The sequence below is a fragment of the Alexandromys fortis genome, unplaced genomic scaffold (assembly GCF_014885135.2).
Source record: "Alexandromys fortis isolate MF-2015 unplaced genomic scaffold, M_Fortis_MF-2015_v1.1 scaffold_10, whole genome shotgun sequence".
Lineage (NCBI taxonomy): Eukaryota > Metazoa > Chordata > Mammalia > Rodentia > Cricetidae > Alexandromys > Alexandromys fortis.
Window position 1 is genome coordinate 2,031,443 of NW_026067895.1, and position 24,220 is coordinate 2,055,662.

Consider the following 24,220-nt stretch of genomic DNA (forward strand, 5'->3'; position numbering starts at 1 on the left):
ATTTATCTCTAGAAACCAATTATGAGTGAGTACATCCCATGTTCATCTTTTTGGGTCTGGGTTACCTCACTCAGGATAGTGTGTTCTATTTCCATCCATTTGCATGCAAAATTCGAGAAGTCATTGTTTTTTACTGCTGAGTAGTATTCTAATGTGTATATATTCCACACTTTCTTCATCCATTCTTCCATTGAAGGACACTTTACATAATTTATCTTCCTTCCTCCCCTCATTGCTATCAATTCTTTTTGTTCTTTTGTAAATATTGTTGTTCATAACAGGAGCTGTCACAATGGTAAGTTTGTGGAGTCTCAATTCTGTGGGTCTGTTACTTTTACAGAATTACTTTGTCAGTGCTTGCTGCAGTGTGAGTGTGAACAGGCTTATCCTGTGTTTTACTGCTTGCTTTCCAGCTCTTTTGGGAAGTTACTAAGCCGTAGGTGGTAGAGCCTTGCTGGAGGAAGTGAGTCCGTAGACTGGCCTTTAACATTTAAAACCTGGAACTACTTCCTGTCTGCTTTTTACTTCCAGGCTTGCTTGTGCAGTGTTCCAGTGGCCTTAAACTCCTGCTGCCACCACAATGGACTGTGCCCATTCAAACTGCAAACCCAAATAAACCATTCCTTCGTAAAGTTGGTTCTAGTCAAGGATTTATTTGGTCACAACAATGAGAAAAGTAATACAGTCTTCTAATTTCAAATTAAGCTTTCCTATTAATAATTCTTCTAATTTCCAATTAAATTTCCCTTCTAAATTTTTAGTTAGCCTTATTAATTTTTGTTTTATAGCCACTCAATATTTCCTAAAAGCAGACAAAGAGTAAATGATACAGTTAAAGCTCGAGACTAGCTCTGTAAGATGTGCGTCACTTCTGGGTGGTGCCACCTTTGTAGCTTTTTATTCTTGTGCTGTAGACTTTTAAGTGCCCCGAGTAATACTGCACTAGTGAGCTTTCTTGTTTTCATTCTATAACCTTCATGAAATGTGCTTTATGATTCTGTTCAGTGTGCTCTTTGAGGTCTCCCTCATTCCAGGATATGCCGTCAACAGGGCACTCAGATGTACATCCCAGTTTGACTGGCATCACCATGCTTTCTCCATAGCACTCTGCATGAGTTTTAGCCGTGCTCCCTTTACTCCAAAAGTCAGGGATCATAAATTATATGATCAGCCTGATCTTTTAAGTAGAAGGGAATTCTAAATGCGAAGTATTGCAATCAGACTAAATTTATTTTTGCTTGAAAAATATAAGCAGGGGCTTAAGTTTGCCACATGGTCTTATAATTCTTAATGTGGCTAAGAGTTCACTAACCATGTCTCAAAGTACCAACTAAAAGTGTTCTCTTTATGCAGCATATTTGACTACTTACAATTTTTTAGGACAGTCTAATTAGTTTAAAATTAGGTTGAAATGAAATTTCTGTAATGATCCCCCCAAGTGATTCGTAGTTTAGGTTATAGGTTTCTGGGGATAAATTGGGAGAGGAAAGAGGGTGGATTTTATTTAGTGCTTTGAATCATTTATGGTTTATACTATCCCAAAGTAGTAAAATTGCATGAACTTACAAACTCAGTAGTAGTTTGGGATATCATTTGAGTCCTTCCAAACTTTTAGTTAACTTGAGTGAAAAGAACTGACTTTCAAGTAAGATGACTAAGCCTCCTTGGGAGGTGTGAAGAAACATCTTTTGTTCTTTGTGATACAGGGACTACTTTCTGCTCAAACTGAAGACATATGACTCACTCCTAGCCACTGCCCGCATTAACAGAATTTAGTTTAGTTCTCGCCCAGTGGAGGAATTTCTGAGGCAAAATCCAGTGGTCACTGCCATAAAAGATCACATATAATATGTGTCTATATTCACATTTCTAGGACCATCCTTGGCTTCATTCATTTACTGCACTATGAATGCATGGGGTGCACTTGATACAAGAGAACACTGGGAAAGAGGTCCATGGCTCTGGGCTGGATCCACTTGGTCTATTTGTTCCCATCTTAAGGTATCTTGGGTAGTGCTCACACACAGCCCCTTCTTTCCTGCCCTCTCCTCCTTTGTTCAGACAGACAGTAGACCTTCCCAGTGCTACCTATTTTGTACCAACTGCTCCTTCTTCCATGATAAGCCTTGCATCCGAAAGTGCCCCATGCTTTGGCCCCTGGATGAGTGCTCAGCTGTTTGTGTTTGAGGTGTTTCTCTTGCACAGGCACAGGAGGCAGGTTTCTAGAGCTGCACTCAAGCTTTCACATCCTGTAGGCAAGTACACTTACCAAAGCAACACATTTTCCAATAAACTAGGTTTTTCTTCATGATCTTCTGATGGGGCAGGCTAAGCATGCTACTACTGTTTCCTCAACTCCTGCAGTGGAGCTGTGATTTTCTCTTCTATTCATCTCACCCCTGTTCCAGCACAGAGCAGCTCCAGCCTGTCCTTTTGGTGGTAAATCCTTAATTCTTGTCCATTTTCTTTCTTTTTCTAAAAAAAATTAATTAATTAATTAATTAAAGATTTCTGCCTCCTCCCTGCCACCGCCTCCCATTCCCTCCCCACTCCTCCCATCAAGTCTCCCTCCCTGGTCAGCCCAAAGAGCAGTCAGGGTTCCCTGCCCTGTGGGAAGTCCAAGGACCACCCTCCTCCATCCAGGTCTAGTAAGGTGAGCATCCAAACTGCCTAGGCTCCCACAAAGCCAGTTCGTGCAGTAGAATCAAAACCCAGTGCCATTGTTCTTGAGTTCTCAGTAGTCCTCACTGTCCGCTATGTTCAGCGAGTCTGGTTTTATCCCAGGCTTTTTCAGACCCTGGCCAGCTGGCCTTGGTGAGTTCCCGATAGAACATCCCCATTGTCATTCTACAGTTCAGACCCATACATTCTGCCTGAACCACACACACTAGGAACATGTTTGGGCAGTTATGTTGGGTGGTTTTATGGGCCTGTTCCCTGTTCCTCTGACTCTTAAAATCTTTATGCCCCTCTTCCACAATGTTCTCTGAGCCTTAGGTGAAGGAGGCCTTTTATAGATGTGTCCACCGGGACTGAACTCTACAACTCTGCATCTTAATTGGTTGTGATTTTCTGCATTGGTCTCCATCTTTTGCAAAGGGAAATTGCTTGAGAAGAGATGAGGACTACACTTACCTTAGAGTACAAGAACAAAGATTAAGAACGTTCTTAGAGTTTATGCTGGTTTAGTAAAATGGTGGTTGTATGTTTTCATCCTCTAAGATGAACAACTTCACTAGCACTGAGTAGTTAGTTTGGTTTCTAGTACTAGGCATGGCTTCCTCTTTGCAGAGGGGGTCTTAAGTCTAATTAGAGAAGCTCCTGGTTATTGTTGAGGTCTGCATGCCACTACTATATGTTAGGGTTATGCTGCCATGCTGGTTATTATTGTGTGTGGTTAATAGGTGTGAAGGCGTAAGTCACAAACAATCCCACACCAGTTTGGAATTATGATTAATAGAATGGTTATTTAAGGGGGAAAAACTTACAGATCACCATCCCAGACAACAGCCCTCTGCACAATCAGGAAGGGAGCCTAGTTGCTGGAAGCAGAGGAGTGGAAGGAAGTGACCACTATTTTAAAGGGAGAGAGACCACGCCCCAATGGGCTGGTATCTCAGCGTCTATTGGCTGAAGGAGTGGAAGGAGCTCCCGCAACATAGGTGTTATAACTGGGTAGGACTGTTGGTTGCTTCCCCTCCTTTGGATACTTGGACCATACCATCTTATACCATCAAAGCTAGTCACAGGGCAATTCTTAACTGGCTGCAGAAATTGTCTTGCTATCAGTTGGTGACAGATGTTCCTCTCTGGATAGCACATGTAAATTTACAAGAGGTATAGTTGGATTGCTTCAGAGTAAATCACATCTTATCAAGAGAAGTACTTCATGTGCTTGTCTCCAGACTTGAGCATTGGATACAAAAGACTCAGTCTAAACATTATTTTTGTTGTATCTTTCTAGAACAGTGGTTCTTAAAACCTTCCTAATGCTACAACCCTTCAATACAGTTTCTCATGTTGTGGTGACCCCAACTATGAAATTGTTTTCATTGCTACTTCATAACTGTAAATTTGCTACTGATATGACTTATAATGTAAATATTGATATGCAAGATGTCTGATATGTGACTCATGTAAAACAGTTATTTGACCCCTAAAGGAGTTGGCAATCCATAGTTTGAGAACCTCTGTTCTAGGGGAAGTGAGATCCCAGTGGTTGCTAGTAAATCTTTCCACCCTGTAGTTACTAGATTCTCTGAAATTAACCTTTGGATATCTCTGTGTTCTAAATAATGTTCAGTATTAGCCAAGAATCCTTGCTGGGTGGTATTATTATTACTAATAATATTACTAGTAATACCTTAGTAGGTATTGATATTTTTGGTCAGCATTAGTTGTCCCCTCCTAAGTGGGAATGTAAAAATGGGAATAATACATTATCTGTTTCAATCATGGATCCCACCATTCCTCCTAAAGCCCCCTCCCCAACCGAAAGGAAGAATTCCTCTGTAGTTCTGTTTTATTTTGTTTGCTTTGTATTGTTGCTTTCTTTTGGTGTTTGTTCATGAGTGCGTACACATATGTGGATGTACAAACACACTAGGGTGAGCAGAGATTGTTGCTATCTTTCTTAGTTATTTTCTGTCTTTTTTTTTTTTTGCGGTGGGGGGTGGGGGCAGCGCCTTTCACTGACGTTGGAGCTCATCAATTTGGCTATGCTGCCTGGCCAGCAAGCCCCAGGTATCTTTCTTTGCCTGTTTTCCTGACATTGGGATGGTAGGCACACACTATTGTGCCCAACTTTTTTTCATGTGGATGCTGGGGATCAAAGAGATTCTCATGCTTGCACAGCAAACACTTTGCTAACTAAATCATCTTCTTAGCCTCCTGATACTGATTTTGCTAGACAGTCTCTGTAGTTTTGTTCAAGGCTGGCATTGGATTCTCAGTCTTCTTGCCTCTGCCTCTCAAGTGCTGGTCTTATAGGTCTGTTTTACCAGGTCCTGTTTAAGATTAATTTTCACTTTAATCTCTAATGGCACATGGACAATGTTCATCAATAACTGTTGTGCAGGAGTGGATTTAACAATTTTGTTTTTCCATAACATATTCTATTTTCTAAATTCTTCTGTAACATTATCCCTACTAGGTCTCAGAGCACATGCAAGTCCTTCCTAGTATTTTTAGTGCCATTTGAAATCACCGGTGTTCAAAACAAAGCATGACATTCTATGATCTGAGCTCCTGTCTATCTATTGAGACATTCTGGGTCATTGCCTTTCTTAATTAAACTGAATTTTCCCTCTTGCTCCTTAATAATGCCCCTACTTTAAAAGATAATCATTTTTACAGGCTCAGAATGATTCATATGTCTATTGGACATGGTAACCTTGAAAGAAGACTACTATATTTTTTAGTTCCTTTGAGTTGATAATTGAGTGTATATTAAATAATAGGTTGACATTTTCTTGTGAGAAAATCATAACTGTTGGTTTTTAAGGTTGTAAAACAACATACAGAGAAGGGAAATAATAAAACCCGAAGCCAGAGAGAATTCTTAGTGTTCCTCAGGCCACTTTGATCTCTGTAAGCTTCCAGAAACCATGTGAGTCATTGTTGGGGGCTCAGGACAAAATGAGGTCCCTGCTCAGGTGGAAGCTGTTTATGCTGCTTGTTTGCTTGTGGCTGGTCTGATGAATGTGAAGCTGGAAATTAGCATGTCAGGTCCACCTTGGGCTTGTCCCCTGCTGCAGATAGGTTGCTTGCTTCAGAAAGGAGCACATGACCTGCCCTAAGGAAGTGCTCACTGAGGTCTGCACATAGTTTCCTGAAGCATATCTCACCATTTCCTGTCCACATCATTTTTAAAGGGATACTTTTATGTGTGTCTAGAAATCTGGATGGAATGCATTCATGCTTTTTATTTTATGAAAAAAATCAATGCTAAATTTTGTGGGTGAATATTTAGTCTGAAGAGTTTTCTTAAAGTGTAGTTGTTATTTTGACTTGGTATTTTCATGATCCCTTTCGTGCATTCCAAATAACACTGGTGAAGTGCTTGTTTTCTGTAAAGAAGTGGGTATATAGCAATGGTGTCATTATAAATAAATGTGTGTGTGTAACTTAGAGATCAAAATAACTTCTTTAGCTAAGGATATTTATCTCTTAGGAAGTGAAATTGTAACCCTGGCTTTGCAATCACTCTGACTCATCCATCTGTTAACAGAAGGAGCTTAGTCATGGCCATGTTCTTGCCTGTATTTGAGAAAATGGAATATAAACCACATCCTCTAGGTCGTGGGGTATCTTCCATGTCAATGCTACAGACTTTATAGGTATAGGTAAGGGTTTTCCTTGGAATAAATTTACAGTTTGGGGTGAATGCACTCTTTCTCCCGAGACTCCACTGTGGGCTTCTCTAGCTGTGTTATCTTTATCCAACTATCTGAAATTTGGGGTTTCTGTTTCTCTTACCTTGAACTCTTAACACACACATCCCATCCTCCTGCCATCTTGGTCTAAATTCCCTTTATTATTTTTGCTTGGATCACTGGAATAACATACTAACTTGGCCTTTCCATCCATTCTGGTCCCCCCCCCCCCCCCCCGAGACAGGGTTTCTCTGTGGCTTTGGAGCCTGTCCCGGCACTAGCTCTGTAGACCAGGCTGGTCTCGAACTCACAGAGATCCGCCTGCCTCTGCCTCCCGAGTGCTGGGATTAAAGGCGTGCGCCATCATGGCCCGGCTTTCCATCCATTCTGAACACAGCAAACCATGTCTTTTATCATTCAGGACTCTCAAAGCTATGTAGTCTGCTGAAATGTTTTTGAGCAGCATTCTATGTTCCTTGATCCCTGTCTCTGCCATCCAGGTCTAGAACTCACTATATAAACCAGACTGGCCTTGAACTCACAGAGATCTGCCTGCCTGTGTCTCCTGTGCTACTGTGCCCCACTAGCTTCATCAGTTTTAACTGTTAAATGCATAGTGCCCATCACTATTCAATATTTTATTCTTCATCTTTTACCATTTATTATGTGCACATTTGCATATGTTGTGGATGCATCCTCTGGGCACAGCATGGTCCTTCGTCCTCTTAAACAGAAGCATTGATTACCTGTATGGAACCTGCTCAGGAGTAGGGTCATTAACTGTTGAAATAAGAGCGGCGGGGCTGCGTCCCCAACACCCCGGCCGCTTGGCTAGCTTATGCCCGAAATAACAACACACAAACTGTATTCATTTAAGAACTGCTTGGCCCATGAACTCTAACCCTTACAGGCTAATTCTCGCACCTGGACTAGCCCATTTCTAATGATGTGTGTAAGCACCCCAAGGTGCGCTTACTGGGAAGAGTCTAGCCTCCGTCCATCCTAATGTCTCTGCTCCAGAGAGCAGAGCTGTTGGGTCTCTCCGGGAGCAGAGCAGAGTCTGACCTCACTTCCTCTTCCGCCCAGCATTCTATTCTGTTTACTCCTCCCATCTATGTTCTAAGCTATGAGGCTAAGCAGTTGGTTTATTATAATTAACCAATCACCTTCCTCCATCAATTAACTTTCTGTCATGGAGGTGGGAGGGGCTCTTGAGGCCCTGCTCTTCCTTAAGGATATATAGTCATCATCTTTAGTGATATATTGGTTCAGAAGTTACCCATGCTCTTTTTTCTTATCCATACTTTCATAAATAACCACAATTAAACTCACTGGTTCACCAAGCTATACTTGAGTAGAATAGTTTCTTTGTTCTGTTGCAGGTATCCTGTCTGGGAGAATAAATGTCTATTTGTCTCCCAAGGAAAAATTCACACAAGATCTCTTCATATACTTGTTCTTGTGTTGAACTCACAGTCCCTTTCATTCAACTTCTGGAGTAGTGGGATTATAGGAGAGTATTGCTATACCCAGTTCCTATTATCCTCTTTGTTAAGGCAACATGTGCTTTGTATCCTAGAAGTCTGAAAGAATATCATGTACATACTCAAAAAAAATATGAACGGCATGATTTGAACTGCATATCTCTAAGCATGGTGTTTAATATTGAGATTCTGCAGATCTCAGTATTCTGAGCTTCCTCAGTGGTTTGGGGAATAGAGAATTGTATCAGGGCCAAGACTAGGGCGAGGTGAGGAAGAGACTTGCAGGATGAAACTTGAAAATATCCTCGCTAGCTCTTAGAGCACATCGCAGCACTGCAGTGTGCAGTCTTGTGGTGGTTTGTTCAACCTGCATCTTTTTGGACAGTTTTTTTTTCATTGGCCAAGTAGTGTTTTATTTTTATTTTTTTTGGGCTAATATAAGTTATAAGATTTAATAAGAAGCCCAAGCTACTAGGCCAATCAGTTTATAATTAATGTAGACCTCTGTGTATTTTTTTTAATTTTTTATTTATTTATTAAAGATTTCTGACTCTTCCCCACCACCGCCTCCCATTTCCCTCCCCCTCTCCCAATCAAGTCCCCCTCCCTTGTTAGCCCAAAGAGCAATCAAGTTTCGAACTCAAGAACAATGGCAATGGGTTTTTGATCCTACTGCACCTATTGGTTTTGTGGGAGCCTAGGCAGTTTGGATGCTCACCTTACTAGACCTGGATGGAGGTGGGTGGTCCTTGGACTTCCCACAGGGCAGGGAAACTTGATTGCTTTTTGGACAGTTTGGACTTTTAAGAATACTTCACTAAAATAATGTTTCTCAGAGATTTTTTTGGCACTCTACCCAGGCTTATATTAATCTTTTCTAATTTTTCCGCTTGACTTTACATTCTAATTTTAGGTAGTATATATTTACTTTTATGTAACAGATACTTTTAACATGGATTAACTAATTGAAAACTGACAGTACTTTCCATTTCTGGGATTTTCTTTTTGGAGTTTGGTTATCTGGTTATGGCTAGCTGAGGACTAAAAATACTAAGTGGAAAATTCCAGAAATGAATAATATATATTTTAAGTTGTATACTATTCAAAGTAGTAGAATGTAATCTCACACCTCCACCCTTGCTATGTGATGTTAATCATCCCTTTCTCCCATGTATCCCCACTGTCTATGCTATCTTGTTACTTATTTAGTCGTATCTCAGTTATTTGACTGACTGTGGTAAAAATCATAGCATTAGTGTTTGTGTAACCTTACTTAATAATTCCTCTAAATCAGAAGAGTAGTGATAATGGCAGTTTACATATGCCAGGTGGAAGCTGTGGAGTGCGTCTTTTAAGTGAAAATTCTCATAAGAAAAGAAAAAAAATTGTATGCTGAAGTTGCTAAGATTTATAGTAAGAATGCATCTCTCATGATGGTTTTACTGTCACACTTCAGAGTGCTAGTTTATGACCAAGTCTTTGATAAATGCCAAGCCAGGAGGGAAAAGGCATCCATCCACTCATGAATACATCAAGAAGACAAAATAGATATTGGGGTTTGACAACTACAGTTGCAGAGATCGCGGAGGGTTGGACTGTATACCAGAGAGGACTATAATGTTTGCATGAGAACGCAAGCTTACACAGAGCATGAACTTATCCATAGCGAAAAAACTGTCAGTAGGAGGAACTAGAGTGGTTAAGGGGGCATAGTATATACCATGTCCTAGAGTGGTTAAGGGGGCATAGTATATACCATGTCCTACAGTGGTTACGGTACATAGTATATACCATATCCTACAGTGATTAAGGGTGCATAGTATATACCATGTTCTACAGTGGTTAAGGGCACATAGTATATACCATGCCCTACAGTGGTTAAGGGTACATAGTATATACCATGTCTTACAGTGGTTAAGGGTGCATAGTATACACCATGTCCTAAGGTGGTTAACAACACATAGTATATATCATGTTGGTACAGATAGATTTATAAAGCTGAGAAGAGATTACAATCATTACATTATGGAATATTTTTTTCTGCAGTCCTTTCTTTAGAATCCATCTATACATAAATGTGCAGTCAGCAAATGTCAATGATGGAAGTGTTATTAGTTAAGTTTTCCAGGAAGGATATAAAGAATGGATTTGCCACGCTGCTATCAGAAGACTCAGTATGGTCCATATATTCAGTTTCTTTACTTTTGAGACATGGTCTCATGTATCCGAGGTTAGCTTTGGATTTGTTGAGTGGTTGAGGATAACCTTGGTTTTCTTATCCTCCTAATGCTGCCTCCCAAGTTCTGGGATTACTGGTGTGAGATCACCACGCTTGTTTTATGTGGATCAAACCCAGGTCTTCCTAGATGTGAGGTGAGCACTTTACTAACTGAGCACATTTCCAACCTCTGGCCCATGTTTTTAATTGCTCAACATTTTTGAGTGGGTAAGGGGATGTGTAGCAATCCTGTACTGGGGTCAGACGCTTCTCTCTGGTAGGAGTACTTCTGTGCGAACATGGCTTTATAATGTAGAATGAAGTTTGTAAAACACTGTTGAGGTATGAAATGAAATACACTCTATAGCACATACTAATATGAAGAGAGAAAGTATAAAATGTAAACCTTTTATAAAATCTAGAATAACATCTACATGTCTGAGGCTTCTAATAACACAAACAAATGAAAGAAATCAGAAAATAGATCTGTAAACACAATAAATTAGAAATTTATACAGCAATTTTTAAACTAGTAAGTAAAAAGATGTAAAATTAGGGAAATGCTTATACCCAAGCACAAATTTCACCTAAAAAATAAAACAGTCCAATGAAACAGCAGAGAAAGCAATTCCTTCAATAACATTTTAAGTAAAGATAAGTTCAGAAAAGCAATACAGACAAGAAAAGTTTAGAACATGTTTCTTCCATAAGTGAATGTATAAGTTGAAATAAGATTTTTGTTTGTTTGTTTCTTACATTTTAGGCTTCTAAAGAGTAGGAGGGATATAGCTGTAGGAACCCAGCGCCACCCCAGAGGTGCTCTGCATGTTTCTGCACTGCCCCTCTAAGGAATTAGTTAGCCATAACGCTCTTCCCGACATTCCTTACACAAATCAAAGAGTCGGAAATACTCAGAATGCCTTATGCCAGGGGAATTGTTAAGTATTACCCGTCCTTGTGATAGCCTTTTAGACAGTCATTAATAATTTCCAAAAACATAATTAGTATCATGGCATAATTACCACAGATGGCAAATAGAAACAAGAACAGAAAGAACAAAAACAAACCATTTACCTAGAAAAGGAAAATTGGAAAGAAATATTTAAAATATTCTAATTTTAAAAGCACATTCTAGAATGAATATTAACTTTGTTAAGTAGGAGGATAGTTCAGTTGATATGGTTATACGATCAGGAGCCTTTCACAGTGAGGAGATGGTGGTAGGTTTTAGTCTGTCTTCCTGATTGACTGTCAACTAGCAGATCCCTTGGATGAGTCATTTCCTCCTTTGTAAAACCAGTGAGTTCTGGGCTTGACAGTTTTCTCTGAAATAAACCGGTAGGCTTCTAGGGAAGGAAATGGGAAGGTGAGTGAATGGGCATAAAGAACTTCCCATAAAGCTTTACCACGAAGACACTTTCTGTTCTCCAAATTATAACTTGTTTATTAAAGTAAAAAATTGGATATAACTCATCTACTATTTAAAAGTGTATACATTCAGAACTTTTAGTATATTTAGATGGTCAAAAAACTCATCAATGTTAGTTTTAGTTTTACTGTTTGTTTTTGTTTTTGTCTTTGAGACAGAGTCTTGCTTGTAGTCCAGGCTGACCTAGAACTCATTCTGTAGAATATATCTGCTTTGAGCCTTGGGTTTTCTTGTAGCCTTTGCTTTCCAAGTGTTGGGATTTTAGGCAGCTGCAGCCATGCCTGGCTTTTGATTTTTTTTGATGTTTTTATTTTTATTTTTAAATTCATAGATGCTTATCATGGGCACATTTCAGAAAGATTGATGGGGCCAGGTGGTGACGCACACCTTTAATCCTAGTACTCAAGAGGCAGAGGCAGGTGAATCTCTGTGAGTTCGAGGCCAGTCTGGTCTACAGAGTGAGTTCCAGGACAACCAGGGCCACACAGAAAAACTATAAATAAATAAATAAATAAATAATAAGGAAAGAAAGGACGAAAGCAAGCAAGTAAGTGAGCATGTCGCTGTGAGATAGCCCACTTAGAAACGTGTTTACCTTATAGACATGAAGACCTCAGTGTGATCTCCAGAGCCCAAGTTAAAGCCAACCAGTTGTGGTCCTGTATGCCTGTTATTTCAGCATTGGTTCTTTGAACACGTGAATCCCTGAAACAGGCTGACTAGCCATTCACCTACTTGGCAAGTTCCAGCATAAGAGACTTATTCCCAAAAGAACATAAATGACTTCTGAGGAACACTGCCTGATGTTACACATTGGCCTGCACATGGCATGTATGGACATGCCTGAAGAGTCTTCCTCCCTCCCACTCCTTCCCTCTCCTCTTTCCTTCCTGAGGACACACACATACACTTTGATGAGCCTTGCAGTGCCTATCAGATGTCTCTTCTGTGAGGCTTTAACAATTTTGGGAAACCTAGGGCCACATAATCTCCAAAATATTTCCAGTAAATAGTTGAATTTTCAATGCACTTTGGCTGCTTATTTTTTGAAAACAACTGGGTTAGCTATTACTAAACTTCCTGGTCCATGTAGTTTCTACTCATAATTGGTGCTACTAATTTTAGTTATTTTTTTCTGTTATATTTTAAAAACTGTCTGGGATTTTCTACTAGACTATACTGGGGATAATGATTAAATACACCCAGTCCTTGTCTTGAAAGACAGTTTTGTGAAGAGACAGTTTGAGGACTTTTAAGAGTTGCTTAGGTAATGTGAGTGGAGCAAACCCAGAAGGCAGAATGTGCATTTAAAAATAGTTTGCCTGGAGTGTGGACCACACACAGAGTGCATTTGACTGAGAGTTTGACCCCATTTATCTCACATTTATCATTAATTCTCGCAGGTTGTGGGTGGATATGTCCCTTGTTAGAAATTCATTCTGGAAGTGTCTGGTTCTACTTTATCCAAGTTTATATGGATGTAGCTCAAGTTCAACTTGCTAGGCTTGAGATTCCATGCTTTATATTTCTGCTTTAATCCAGTGGACCTGAGACAAGTCACTTGACTTGTAACTCAGCCTCTTGAACCTTGCATTCTGTTTTTTTCCCTTTAACTGGGAGCTGGCCAACCAGAAGGGACATTTGGCCTCAGTCTTTATATTCACTCTAGGGCTTCAGATATAGACTTCACAATCTTTAAATACAGTCAAGAAAGGCCTTGGCAGGATCAAGTGACTATATTCATTGTATAGTCTTCAGTACCACTGTTTTCCTTTTGACATTTTTTTCCTCTGTAATCTAGAAGTGCTGTGGATTGGTCTTCAGCCTGGGAGATGTCCTCCTAGGTCTGTTTCCTGCCTTTCTTCGATGGGAAAGAGGATGGATAAGTGGAGTATTAGGGTTCCTGGTGATATCAGTGTTTGTTTTGCTGGATCCTTATGTGTAGATAGACACCAGAATTCTTCAGAACAGGCACAGTAGAAGTTGCATTTTCAGAACATGAGGATTGCTTGTGTGTGTGATTGTCCATTGGCAGCTCTTTTGGTAAGAGAGTAGTCCAAAAAGGTAGTTTGAGAGACAGAACCAATGAGTCTATGATTACTTCAACAAAAAATGCTAATTAGAGAGAGAGCAAACCACTAAATCTATAATTGCTCTCAGTAATAAATGCTAATTCATGACCCTTAAGATAATGTATGAGTAGATTTGAAAGTCATTTTTGACAACCATTTGCAGATCACCTAATGCAAATCAGCAGAATAATTAACATAAGTGTATGAATGCTTCCTGAGAATTGAATTAAAAAAGATAAGAATTGAGGAAGGCTCTGTAGGCTTTGGTTGTGTTGATCTTGACAAAACCCGAACTGTGAACATGGAGGATGGGAGGTGAGGGGGGGTATCAGCCTCCCAAGCCATGTACTCCATTATAGGTTGTTAAATGTGTTTAATATTTGTTCTGATGGCAAGTGATGCTGAGTGAAGTAGGGAATACTCTGTGCCCTTTATCCAGAGTCAGGGATTGTGGAAGAAAGAGCATGGTGTTTTTTGTAGCCACTTAAAGATGCTAGACGAACTGGTCTTTTAATAGCTTGGGGGGGAAATAGGTAGCATGGTTCTTCAGTTTGAATATGTCCAGGAGCAAGGATAAGAAGTGCAGAGCATGTTCCTGAGGATACAAGCACCGTTTATAGGGACATTTTCTAGCTGTGTTCATCATGAGCTACAGAAGGAGAAAGCAGATTTCTCATGGGTCTCACATTCTCTTATATGTTGACTTGCTTGTTTAATATTACTAAATGCTTTGATGGGAGATGTGTTCGTTGTAGCAAAAAAAAAAAAAAAAAGAGAGAAGGGCAGGAGGGTGATGATACAGACATCCATATCACTGACTTTTGACAGGACAGAACATAGTGTATGTCAGAGTGCTTGGTAAAGTGTAAAGGATGTGCACCAATTTTTTTGTTTTGTTTACAAAAGAGCTGCCAGAAAGGACAAATCATTGTGTCCTCTGTGTGTTTGTGTGTGTGAGTGTGTGTGTGTGTGTGTGTGTGTGTGTGTGAGAGAGAGAGAGAGAGAGAGAGAGAGAGAGAGAGAGAGAGAGAGGAAGAGAGAATATGAATGTGGGAGGGTTCTGTGTACAGATGCACACAGTCTGTCTAATAGGCTTAAATTATTTCTATGTTTCTTAGTACTGAGGGGAGAGACTCAGCCTAAAATTCTGGTTTGAGCTTTTTTACATTTAACCGAGTGACCTCTGTTTCTTCATCACAGTTGACTTCCAAAAGAGTGTCTTGCAAATGAGGTACTGAAAATGTTGTACTTGACAAACCAGAGAGCAACTCATAGAAAAACTTATGGAACAGGCCAATAGAGGAAGAGAGAGTAGTCTCTTCCCTTTCAATTCCTGTCTATCATTTAATTGTCCTCTGTTTTCCTTTAGTTTCTGTAGTCAGTTCTGGTCACAAACATTTGACACACTTCCACTGAATAACTGAGAAGTGATTTATGAAAGAGTGGACCAGAAGTAGGTAGTGAGGGATGGTAAGAGCCAGAAATTCAAGAGACGAAAGCAGCAGTTTGTGGTCTCTTGAAGGGGACATTGCACATCTGAGTAGCTACTGTAGGAACACAACTCCTGCTTTCTCACTGCTGCCTCTGTCGTGTCTTGGCTAAGCAGTAAATATAAGGCAAAGGCCAAGATGTTCATGAAACCTATACCTGACAGCCTGCAGGGCAGTGGCCAGCAGATGAGAAGAGAAAGAAGGCCTAGCTCTGTTTCTGGCAGTAGGAAATAATCACAACAACAACAGTAATAAATCTATATCTATATTAATTATATTAATTTATTAATCAATATATTAATAACAACAATAATAATTACTATCATCATCCTTCTTAAGGGCTCCAGGAATATCTCCAAAGAGATAAGTGTTGATTGCTCTTGCCTCAAACGATCTAAAGAAACACAAGCCAGTGTAGCTTATATTTCATGCATTGTCTTTTTTATTTAAGGGGTAATTATGTAAAGATTTTTCAGATGACGAGGAGGAAAGGGCTAGTTCCTGACTCTGTTGTTTTTCTTTTTGTTAACTTTATAAATTAAAATCTCTTGGGACTGGAGAGATGGCTCAGTGGTAGGTTAAGAACACGTTCTGCCCTTGCAGATAACCCAAGTGTAGTTTCCAGCACCCATGTCAGGTGGTTCACAACCACCTATAATTACAGGTCCACGGGGTCTGGCTCCCCTATCTGGCCTCCTTGGGCATCTGCATTCATGGGTACATTTCCACGCACATATGCAGGACCCCCTTCCCAACATCATTAAAAATGAAAATCTTTGGGAATGAATAGATGACTCAGCAGTTAGCTCTTGACTCTTGGTGTTCTTACAGAGAATCCGAGTTCAATTTCAGAAAATACCCGGGGGGATTCTATTTCTCTGGACTTCTTGAGAACTTGCCTTCACTTGGGTAAAAATTCTAGTATTTATTTCAATTTTCATGATTGTTTATGAAGACAGCAATAAAATCTAAACACAAAAGCAAAATGGAATGAGGATGGATTTGCAGTTCTCGCTCTTACTCTCCTTCCTTCCTCCTATTTCCCCTTCCTTCCTAGCAGACTTGCTGGGAGGAAAGCCATCATTTCTCATTCTGTTCTTTCATACTTAAATACCAAGAATGTTGCTTTTTATGTTCTTTACATTGTTGGAGAGTGGAAAAGGACATGGCAAAAGGCATTTGTGTTCAGAAATGTGAAGTTTTCAGATTTAGAAATATATATTGAATATGGTGAAGAGAAGAAAAACATCTCCCAACAATAATTTGTTGTTTCTCATGAGTGACAGAGAGAACTAAACCAGGCCCTGGTAATAAGCACTGTGGATACTGTGGTCCAGAGCATAACTTGTGTCTACCAAGGATCTTTTGTCTGTTTTTGCCCCAGTTCCAGGCTGGAGAAAAAATGTCTTAGGTTTTAGGTCTCCTCTTGTTTATTTCGGAAACGTATCAGTATAAGGGTATTGCCATTTCCAGAATGCAGGGAGAAGGGTCTGTCAAGTTTCAGTAATTTTCTCATGATGCAGTTGCACTTGTTTCTCAGAGGTGTAGGGTTACAAGTTGGTGTTTGGTAGATTTATGCTCATAGACTTCCTAAGATGGGAGTGGTTTTTGGGCTCATTTGCCTTTGAAATGGACCATCATAACTTTCCAAGTGTCCTCTGTAGGTGGCGTTTTGACTTTCTATGAGTGCTTCTCTCAGCTGGTCTTTTGGTGTCTGCAAAGTCTGGGCTGGTATCTAGTTTTGTTATCCGGAGACCAGCAAAGGAATTGTGATCTAATGCGCTGCTGCCATTTTCATTCCAGGGACAGGAGAGAGTGGCAAGAGTACCTTCATCAAGCAGATGAGGATCATCCATGGGTCAGGATACTCTGATGAAGACAAGAGGGGCTTTACCAAACTGGTGTATCAGAACATCTTCACAGCCATGCAGGCCATGATCAGAGCTATGGACACTCTCAAGATCCCATACAAGTATGAACACAATAAGGTAAGTGGACATGTTGAAACATTTGGCAGAGTGGTTCATGAATGGTCCTTAACACTTTTAGAATGAACAGTAGACGTGAGAAATGCACTCATTCCCCCTCCTTCCTATTCTCTCCCCTCCCCCTCATTTCCTCCCTTTCCTCCTCTTTCTCTTTGCCTCCCCTTTGTGCATGGGTGCACAGGTACGTCTTGTAGAAGCCAGAGGTTCATGTTTGAATGTCTTCTTCTATTACATTCCACCATATTGGCTTTTATATGTTATAAAGCAAGAGATAGCCTAACTGTTATCTGACCTGTTTAATACTAGGAAATAGTTCACAGTTGCAAAATTGGTTCTATCTTTTGGAATGCTGCAGTACTATTGAAATTTCGTATGATATTGCCTAAGTGTTATTTCATTGAATGGGAATTTTTTCTGGCTATGGAAGGATCTGTGAACCAGATGGCATAGCACTGAGTGTCTTTTTATAAGCCTCTCTCTATTCTAAGGATTCCAAACTCAGGAAGCAACTTGTAATAAATTGCAGTAAGTTGCACACTTTTACCAAACCAAGATTAATTTTTCCTTGAATGTAGGTATCCATTATCTTGTCTTTGGGAGTTCTTTAGTAAGCAAGCATGTTTATATATTGGTGAGCTGCTTCTAACCACCCCAAGTTGAGCGAACACATGTTAGTATATCTTTTAAGGATACAGTGATCTAGAATTTGTTTATTTATAAATACCATCCTGTCTTCTCTTTGAATACATGTGTTCATAGCTAATGATAAAGGAGATTGTCATTTAGTAAAACCTGCTTATGTAAAGTGTATAATCATGAGATTACTTCATTATTTAATTCTTTCTCAAAGAGTGAATTTCCATCATCATATACAGATATGCTCTGTTGGCAGAGGTTTCTGTCCTGCCTGGTTCCTGCAGTTGTTAAGTTCCAAAGAAAACACACAGAGGTCTACATTAATTATAAACTGATTGGCACAATATCTCAGGCTCTTCTTATTAACTAATTCTTTTTTTTTTTTTTTTTTTTTGAGACAGGGTTTCTCTGTGGCTTTGGAGCCTGTTCTGGAACTAGCTCTGTAGACCAGGCTGGTCTCGAACTCACAGTGATCCACCTGCCTCTGCCTCCCAAGTGCTGGGATTAAAGGCGTGCACCACCATCGCCCGGCTTTATTAACTAATTCTTATAACTTATATTAGTCCATAGTTCTTGTCTTTGTTGGCCATATGGCTGCTTGGTACCTTTTTCGGTGAGGCAGTCACATCTTGCTTCCTCAGCAGCTGGGTCATGACTGCAGACTGAAACTTCCATCTTCTGAGAATTCTCGTTGCCCTGCCTCTATTTCCTGTCTGGTTACCCCGCCTATACTTTCTGCCTGGCTATGGGCCAATCAGCATTTTATTAAACAAGTACAAGAAACAAATCTTTATGGGTAAAAACATTGTCCCGAGCACTCTTTTAATTAAATTCTTTGTCTTGGTGTAGAATTTGGTTGTTAATAGAAAGGAAGCAACCCTCTGCTTCTGAGTAAGCATGGCTAGGGAATTGTCTTAGGGTACAGCTTGGAGAAGAAGGTCTGGATTTTACAGTTGGTGGTGTTCCTGTATTCCTGTTGTAATTGCTTCATATGTGCATGCATTATTTAGTCAGATTGCAAGGTGCCTTGCAGGAAGCAAGCATGCTCTTTGGTAATATTTTCCCCTACAACATTTCAAGTACAAAGCAGACTTTTGCTCATTAAGTAGAGTACTCCTGACCAGGAGCATGCTGGGGTCACTTTGCAGCTGGTTTCTGATTTCTGTGAACTGTGCAGTCAGGGTATCAGGCAGTGTAAAAGTATCTATAGTCTGTACCATTGTCAGTCTCAGCAAGAAAAAAGCACCCAATTTGGTGCTGTTACGTGAAAAGAGATGATGTTGAGGACTCACCTTGTGCTTCCATCAAGCTGACAATTTCATCTTTCCTTTTGTTCTATATTTTGAGCATCTCTGATCTGAAAATCTAAGATCTCAAATGTTATGGTGCTCTTGGTGAAGGACAAAGGATAGCTTACAGGAGTCAGTCTGCCCCCTTCCCTGTAAGTCCTAGGGATAGAACTCAGGTGGTCAGTGTATATGACAAGTGCCTTTACCTGCTGGGCCTTGCAGACCCCTCTTCTAAATTCAGTAAAATTACTAAAAACCCAAAAATCCTTGTAAAATTTTCATCAGGCTATGTACATACATGAGCATGACAAAGAAATGAATTTCCATCTTACAGATACTTGTATAAATGCTTATGCTACCAAATCCAAAACCTCTGAATTCTGAAATGTTTCTGGTGCAAGCATTTTCTACAAGGGATTTTCAACCTTACATAGTTTCTAAGTTTAGTCTTGGAAGTTCTGATGACCAGGCTTATCCAGCATCTAATTGACTTGTAGCTCCCTTTGCCTGAGTAGCTGAGGACTTTGTTGTTATGTCACCTGTCTTCCTTTTTTAGGGGGGTGGGGGTGGGGGAGGGGTACTAAGAGGAACAGAACTACAGTGTCTAAGAACAAGGAAGGACATGTCCCATGAAGGTAGCTCAGTAGGGCTGGGGGGATGATCCAGTCAGTAAAGCACTTGGCTTGCAAGTGTGAGGATCCGAGCTCACTCATCAGAATCCAGGTGAAATGCTGAGGTATGGTTACACAGAAGTGCAAACCCAGCTTGGAGAGGCAATGACAGGAGGGTCCCTAAAGCTCATTATTATCCAGCCAGCTAGCTTAATTGGAAAGCTTCAGGTTAGTGAGAGCCTCTGAGAATGGTAGCCTCTGGCCTTCACACTCTTGCTTATGTGCATGCATGAAGCATTTATCTAATTGTTCTTTTATCAATAAAAACTCGGGAGTCAGATTGGTAGCAGGATTTTCCTCTGCCCTTCACACTCTTGCTTATGTGCATGCATGAAGCATTTATCTAATTGTTCTTTTATCAATAAAAACTCGCGAGTCAGATTGGGATAAAAACCCTACTGCCTGAGAATCTCTCTAAGCCCCTCTCTGCTACTTACTGTGTCTCTCTATATCTGGGTCCTCCTAAACCTCTATGGCTAATTCTGGTCAGCCAGTTGCTAACACTGCTCACTAATTAAAGATTAAACTTTATTGGCAAACTCAGGAGAATCAGAGTTCCATCAGGATATCCCACAATACATGCATACCTAGACCTTTTCATAAACATTTGTTAAAAATGGAGCATGCGACATTAATCCCATTTAAATTATTGTGAAATTTTTACATATTACTTAAAAACCCTCAAGATCCTCAGTTATTTTCCAATAAAAAAATAGCCAAAATTCTGAAGGCTGTATCACTGTATTCCTGCCTCTGATCAACTGAATAAGAAGTTGCTACTTTTAAAAATTACAGACAAATAAAACCAAAAACAACATGAAGGAATTTTCTTAGTTCACAGAATGATCATGGGCTTATTGCACTGTAGGAATTTCCACCTATATAAACAAACTATTAGTTCTATGTATAAACAGAACTAATAGACACATGTTTTAATATGTCTGTCTGAGAGGTCAGATGAGCCAAAGAATTGCAGGCTGCAGAAGCCAACAACTGACTGAGGAAGTAGGAAGAAAACTTTCGAGGGTGTGAGCTCACAGCAGGCCTGAGAAGCTGAAGGACTGGGCTTGGGAGAGATGAACCTCGGCTAGTTTCAGTCTTTCACTGCTCACTTCAGAGTCAGATTCCTGGGAAAGAGTGTTGGATTGGCCTAGCCTGGATTCTTTGCTGGTTCTTTAGACAGAGAAAGGAAGTCTGGTCAATGTGATTGACAGTCCCTGGGGAAATCTGGGTACTGCTAGTGGAAGAAGGAGCATTTTTTTCTGGCTTGGCTTACAAATCTCTATTGCCAAAGTGCACTGTCAATTTATAACATGAGATGACATGTGAATTCTTTGTAGATGCAAACTTTCCGAGTTTACTTAGCATTTACCCTAAAATAAAAGTTCTTATTCTGGACTTACTCTGGGTTACAAGATGGGAAGGTGCTCATAGAAGCTGTTGACTCAGTAATAGCTGTGTACTGTGACAAGCATATACCAGCATTTGACTCTAAGCAATCTTGAGATTTTTCAAAGTTCATATGAAACCTTCATTTCTTTATAGTTGGGCCTGAATTTTCTTATATGTGGAAGTGGGACAAATAATGATAAGATGGCTTCAAAGTTCAAAAGGTAATGCACGTGAAAACCGTTTAGAATTTTGGCAGCGAGTGTCAAGGCAGTCTGAAATGAATTGTCGTCATGGAGAGACTAGATTCTGCTCTTTTTTTTTTTTTTTTTTTTTTTAGATTCTGCTCATCTTATGTCTTAGGCAGCATGGCTGAATTTAGGAGGTGTCTGTGGAAGAGCTATCCTCCCAGTGACGGCCATTGTGGTGGGATGCCAGGGGAGGCATGACACTTCTTATCTGGATATGTTGAAAAGATTATGGATTTTTGACATGTGAAATTCTCAAAAGCAGCTTTTCTTAGTTAAAGCAAGTGATGGACTAGATACCCAAAATCCCTTCTAATACATGCCAGTGTTACAGCTGGCAGGAGGCAGTTGTGCTTAGAACTCCCACTACAGTGTAAAGCACCTAGAAAAAGAAAAAAAGATGAACAGATTTTGTTTAGAAAGTATTCCTTAATAGTTTCCGTCTTTCTATGTCCCACAAATAAAGTAAGTAAATAAAAAAATGCTTACATTTGTGCAGAGCTTTTAGTGTTCAAAATATGATAGAAATTTTGAGTAAGTGTTGTTGGTAGCTTGCTCATCTTTGAGGGTTTTTTTTTTTTTTGTTTCTTTAAAACAGAGAAAGAATAAAAGAATTGAGGGACTTTTCACAACCAATTTGATGAGTCAGTCAGTGTTTTCTGGGTTCCTTGACCACTTTTTTCCAGGGAGAGTTGAATTGATACTGAATCTCTAGTTGACTGTGTCAGTTACGCTAGCTTATTTGCGTGTGTAGGTTTGTATGCCTCTGTTAGTGTAGGTGTACTTGTGTGTGTAACACACACACACACACCCTTGGATTTGCAGAGGCAATAAATAAATAAATAAAAATGAAAAGCCTTGGAGCCTCAGACATAGTTAAAAGCGTTTGTAGAGTGTCTGGCTTGTTGTGTGGTTGCTGTGAACTGATCTTCGTGATTGTGTAGCAAATGCTCTTACCTTAACAGTTTTTTTTTTTTAAAAAAAAAACCTTTCTATAATCTGTATTCTCTCTTTTCAAGAATGTGTTTATTCATTGTATATATGGGAGCACATGCTTGCTGCAGTGTATGTGTGGTGAGAGGACAGCTTGCAGGAATTGATTCTCTCCTTCCACTTTATGGATCCCGGTCATGATCACAGGGCTGGTGGCAGGTGTCGTTTGTTACCTGCTGATCTATGTTACTGGCTCCTTTGTTTTCTTCTAAATTGAAAGTACTTCATAGTTATATTTTCCCACACTTGATTCCATTGCAGTTTATCACTTTATTTTCATTGCAGACACGTTTAAGTAGAAAGTGAATATGAGATTTTTCTCTCCCTTCTCTCCCTCCTTCTGAGACAGAGTCTCTTGTAACCCATCTGATCTTAAACTTGCTTTGTAGTAGAGGGTAACCCCAAGTTTCTTACTCCCTCCTTCCTAGTACTGGGATTACAGGTGTGCACCATGCCTGTCTTATGTGCTAGGGATTCATCCTGGGTCTTTGTGCATTCTGAGCCACATTCCCAGATTTTTTTCTTAACTGAAATTGGTCCACAGTTACCAGGTTTGCCATACTTATCTAGGGTCAACGTCTGAGTTGTTTTTATCGGGTCGGACTGAGTGAAGGAAGAATCCAGCAGTAGACCGACACTGACTTTTCCCCTTCTGTAGTCTTCACTGGAGTAGAGCTTATGTACAGAGGAGCATGCGTGTTCTCACCCTGAATATGTCTGCACCTAAAGCCCCTGGTCTGAATCAGCACACCCAGTACCGTAGCCTCATTACCACCCACAGGGCATCACCACCTTGATGTTTAAGGACGTTTAGTTTGGCCGGTGTTTCAACCTATATGAGCAAAGGCACACAGTGTATCATCTTTGGTATCTTTATTTTACTTAAGTCAGATTTGAGGAATTCAGTTATTCTTGTTCCTGATAGTAATGTTCTGTATAATTTAGTTGGTGATGAAAAAATTTTTTGTTTGTTTTGTCCAATAAATAGTCACATTTATGCAACATTTAGTTTTGTAACTATTCTGTAGTATTTCTGGTGTATGTTTTCTTTAATAATGTGAGTGACTGTCACAAATAATACAAATATATGTATTCGTGAAACTGGCTTTCAGTAAACATAGATTAGTATACACCTAGGATAACAGCGTTAAGTTAGAAAGTTAGAACTGACACATAGTCAGTTCCAGTGCATATATATATATCGCCAAATAGTTTTCTAGAATTTACCAATTTATGGGCCTTGTCTGTAAGGACTGTAGTTGTTCAACATCTACAATACTTGGTATTATCTTTGTTGCTAATCTGGTTGCTAGTTAGTATGTTTGAAATGTTTTAATTTTCATTCTTTTTTATTAAAAATATTTAAAAATTATATTTTATGTATGAGTGCTCTGCATGTATACCTGCAGTTCAGAAGAGGGTACCAGATCCCATTATAGATGGCTGTAAGCCACCATGTGGTTCCTGGGAATTGATCTCAGGACCTCTGGAAGAGAAGCCAGTGCTCTTAACCCCTGAGCCATTTCTCTGGCTCCCCTCATTTCCTTGATAACTGTGTTGAGAACCTTTTCATGTTTTTTTTTTTCATTGTCTTTAGCAGAAACACATAAACTTATATCTAAAATTTATCTAATTTATTATTGCTTTGTAGGAGTTCTTTATATGTTAAGGAGTTCTTTATATGTCTCTGCTTAGTAAATGCATTTGCAAATATCTTCTATACTTTTTGGCTTACTTTTTATTTTTATTTACTGGTTCCTCCAGTAAAAGTTCTCAGTTGTCCAGTTACTCACCTTTTTTCCTTCTAATTAGTCCTCTTAGAAGTAATCTTTGCTTACCTTAAATTCTTATAAATAATCTGGAATTTTTCTAAATTCTTTATTTTTACTTTTTACATTTAGACTTAAAATTAACTTTATTATATATCATGAACTACAGT

The 24,220-nt window shown here is 39.6% G+C and overlaps 1 protein-coding gene across 1 annotated transcript in view; it reads left to right on the forward strand.

Annotated features, from left to right (window-relative positions):
* The window catches only part of LOC126510731 (guanine nucleotide-binding protein G(q) subunit alpha), a 231,017-nt gene that overhangs the window by 72,575 nt on the left and 134,222 nt on the right, over nt 1-24,220 (forward strand). Inside the window, exon 2 of the mRNA XM_050157410.1 lies at nt 16,871-17,055. Coding sequence (XP_050013367.1) covers nt 16,871-17,055 — 185 coding nt within the window. The remainder of the gene's footprint in view (nt 1-16,870; nt 17,056-24,220) is intronic.